The 3,462-nt window shown below is 66.0% G+C and overlaps 1 protein-coding gene across 1 annotated transcript; it reads left to right on the plus strand.

Moving 5' to 3' along the window:
- The first annotated feature begins 1,223 nt into the window (after positions 1–1,223).
- Positions 1,224–2,963, plus strand: HES4 (hes family bHLH transcription factor 4). The gene is made up of 4 exons (XM_074306644.1): positions 1,224–1,655; positions 1,779–1,874; positions 1,990–2,077; positions 2,187–2,963. Exons 1-4 carry the CDS (start codon positions 1,548–1,550, stop codon positions 2,750–2,752), a joined length of 858 nt encoding a protein of 285 aa, XP_074162745.1. The 5' UTR covers positions 1,224–1,547; the 3' UTR covers positions 2,753–2,963.
- Positions 2,964–3,462: the final 499 nt, after the last annotated feature.

Raw genomic sequence — 3,462 nt, forward strand, 5'->3', positions numbered from 1 at the left:
TTTCCTTCTCGGGCTGCTCCCAGTCTAGGGCTGCCCCCACCCAGCCCCAGCTTAATAAATGAATGAGCTGAAAAGCAGGTTGAGGAGTTGGGATTTAAGTGATAATTAATGGACTAAGAGCCGGCTAGAATCTGGCGGAAGGAGTGACTGGGCCTGTCTGAGGCCCGTGACTCCCCGGGGCCGGTGCGTTGGCGGTGGGGGATGGACTGCTAAGAAGCACCTGGGCTGTGGCAAAAGTCCTGGAACTGGAGGGGATGAGCCCCGGACGAGAGTGGGGGAGGGGGGCGGGGAGCGAGACGTCTCTTACAGAGAGGTCCAGCTGAGCCTGGCGGGAAAGTGTTCAGACTCTGGAGGTGGAAAGCCCGCGGGTTATTGTCAAGGATTATTCTGAGGTTACAAGCCAGAAGCTGGGAAGAGGGGCCCTCCCCACCCCCACTCCCCAGCCAATCAATCAATAAGAGTATATTGAGCGCCTGCTTTGTGCCCACCGGCCTTAGCCTGGGAGATGAAGACATTAAAACAGAGCTGGGGCGGGCGGCGTTGCGGGAAGAGATCGGCGCGGGGTGGGGAGGGGGGGAGCCGAGCGGCCCCTCTCTGGGGAAACCTTGGCGGGCCCACCAAGAACATGCCCTTCCCAGCCTTTCCAGAGCCTGTGCCGGTGCCAGGCGCCGAGGGCGAGCTGGGCTGGCCAGATCTGGGAGCCCTCCCCGCCCAGGCCTCTCGGGACAAGAAAACAGGCAGCCAAGCAGCTCTCTCCCTGGCCCCGCGCCCGGCCCTCGGGCGGTGGGTCCAGCAGGCGCACCCGCCAGGCGAGCCGCACGCAGGCAGGCGGGCGGGCAGGCAGAGTGGGTGGGTAGTAGGTGGGAAAGGGAAGGAGAGCGAGGGAGGGAGCGGCGCGTCGGGGAACCGCTGCCCCTCCCTCTCTTCCTCCCTCCCCCGTGCACCATCCCAGGGAGGCGGCCGCCTGCCTCCAGCGCCCCGGGCCCTTCCTTTTGTCCGCTGTCCCCGACCTCCGGCAGCAAGGGGGGAGGGAGGGAGGCCAGCGCGTGACTGACAGCTCGCGGGGGCGGCGGCCAATCGCGAGCCAGCCTGGGGCTCCCGGGAGGCGAGGCGGGCCGCTCATTGGCTGGCGCGAGTGTGGGAAAGAATGCAGAGCGGGTTTCACACGAATGGGTGGCGGCGGTGGCGGCGCGGGCATAAATAGAGGCGGCGGCGGCGGGAGCGGGCGCAGCGCGGCAGAGCGCGGCACAGATCGGACGGACACCGCTCGGGCCCTAGGGCAGGGAGGGAGGCACCGGGAGGACACACGCCGAACTGCCAAGGCGCGCTGAAATTGGCACGCACAGAGCCCGGCCGGCCAGAGGCTAGGACAGGGATTGGCAGCCGCCTGCAGCTGAGTCTGCCCGCTTTCCTCTGCCACCGCTGCAAGTTCCAAGCAGCCTTCGCTGGCGATCGGGATCCGGGGCGTCCTCAGCCCGCACCCCGCAGGCTCTAGGTGTGTTCGGAGACCTCGGGCGGAAGCCAGTCAAAAAGCCTTCTGGGTCACGATGCCGGCGGACACCCTGGAGAAGCCGAGGGCCTCTCCTCTAGCCGGAGCGCCGGCCAGCGCCAGCCAGACCCCGGACAAACCCAAGAGCGCGAGCGAGCACCGCAAGGTAAGGGCTGGGCTGTTCTGCTCCGGAGGGCGGAGGTCACCCGCGGGGCTCCGGGGAGAGATAACCATGTCCGGCCCCGAAGCGGCAGCGGACTGATGCCGACCTTTTCCTTTTATCCTGCAGTCGTCCAAGCCCATCATGGAGAAGCGGCGACGGGCGCGGATCAATGAGAGTTTGGGCCAGCTCAAGACCCTGATCCTGGACGCCCTAAAGAAAGATGTAAGTGAGAAGGCGCGAGACGGGATGGGGGAGGGGGAGGGACACGACTGGGATGGCTGCTGGCCCTACGCCGGCCGGAGCGCGGTCTCATCTGCATACGTCTCTGCTCCCCCAGAGCTCCCGCCACTCGAAGCTGGAGAAGGCCGACATCCTGGAGATGACCGTCAAGCACCTGCGGAGCCTGCAGAGGGTCCAAGTGACAGGTGAGCCTTGTGGACGTGCGGAGCGGGTTCCAGTGTGGGAAGTGGGGGTGACTCGGCCCTGCGGCCCGCCGCGAGCGCCCCCCTAATCTCGACTGCCGTCTCTCCCCAGCTGCCCTCAGCGGTGACCCGAGCGTCCTGGGCAAATACCGCGCCGGCTTCAACGAATGCATGAACGAGGTGACCCGCTTCCTGTCGTCCTGCGACGGGGTCACTTCGGACGTGCGCTCTCGCCTCCTGAGCCACCTCGCCGCCTGCCTCAACCAGCTCGGACCCGTGCGATACACGCCGCCCGGACTCGTCCAGCCCTCGCATCTGTCTCAACCGCTGCACGTCCAGCTGCCCGGGACGGCGGCCGCCGCTCCTGCCCAGTGCAAGATGAGCCCGGCCGGAGCCCTGTCGCCCAAAGTATACGGCGGCTTCCACCTGGTGCCGGCCCACGACGGCCAGGCCGTAGCTTTCCTGATCCCGAACCCCGCTTTCGGGCCCGCCCCGGGCTCGCTGCTCCCGAGCTACCCCGGGGCCGCGGCGGCGGGCGGAGGTCCGGCCGCCCCTCCCCCCGCAGCCGGCGGCGCCTCCAGCTCCCCGGTGCACGGCCTCACCTCGCTGGGAGGCAGCGGGCCGCGGGCGGGCAGCCCGGCCGAGGACAGATGCGAGCCGGTCTGGAGGCCGTGGTGAGCCGCCGCAGGCCTCCCTTGCTCGGACTTTGCCGGGGAACCAAGGTTGCCCCGGGCCCGCCCTCTGTCGAGGGAAGCCCCTTGTCCAGTTCGTTCCGTTTTATGGGACGCCCGAGTGTCAGACTTATTTATCTCCACAGGTTGGAGTTCCCGTGTTGTCGAATTGTGACTTGTTCTTAGTGTCAATGGTTTTTATATATAAATGCCTTCTTGGAAACTTTGCAAAGTCCCTTGTTTTTGTAGCTGCCGCCGCTGACCTCAAACTCCCAGCGAGCAACCTGTAGAGGGGGGAGGGGTGTGAGTCTCGGGTTCCAGCGGCCGAAAAGGCTCCCACTCGGGGCTTGGGGGTGGGGGGAGAGCCCTGACAAAGGGAGAACGGGAAAGAACTTCCTGGGATCGCCTGGCTCGCTTCTTCCCGCCACCTTTTCCTTGCCCCGCCCCTCGCCCGCCTCCAGAAAGAGTGGGATTGGCGTAGTAGAGGGCCCCTTGCTCCCCTCACCCCCTTCCCCGGGGGCATCACGGGGGGGGGAGGGGGCGGAAGCTTTGCTGTGGGAACGAAGGGTGGGAAATAGGGCGGATTTTGCATCTCTTTGAAAGAGAAGGGACTGGAGTCTATCTTTATTCCTAAAGCAACTTCCTGCTTTAAAAGGCCCTGAGCCTAACTGGGGGCTGGGCTGGAACCCCCGATCCTTTTCCACGGCTTCGCTGGCG

Source organism: Sminthopsis crassicaudata, chromosome 3, assembly GCF_048593235.1.
Source record: "Sminthopsis crassicaudata isolate SCR6 chromosome 3, ASM4859323v1, whole genome shotgun sequence".
Lineage (NCBI taxonomy): Eukaryota > Metazoa > Chordata > Mammalia > Dasyuromorphia > Dasyuridae > Sminthopsis > Sminthopsis crassicaudata.

Bases quoted from the DNA above. Each gene is read 5' to 3' on its own strand.
- HES4 (XM_074306644.1), top strand. From the start codon at position 1,548: ATGCCGGCGGACACCCTGGAGAAGCCGAGGGCCTCTCCTCTAGCCGGA. The intron at 1,656-1,778 runs GTAAGGGCTGGG...TTTATCCTGCAG, and splicing joins GCGCGAGCGAGCACCGCAAG to TCGTCCAAGCCCATCATGGA. The intron at 1,875-1,989 runs GTAAGTGAGAAG...CTGCTCCCCCAG, and splicing joins TGGACGCCCTAAAGAAAGAT to AGCTCCCGCCACTCGAAGCT.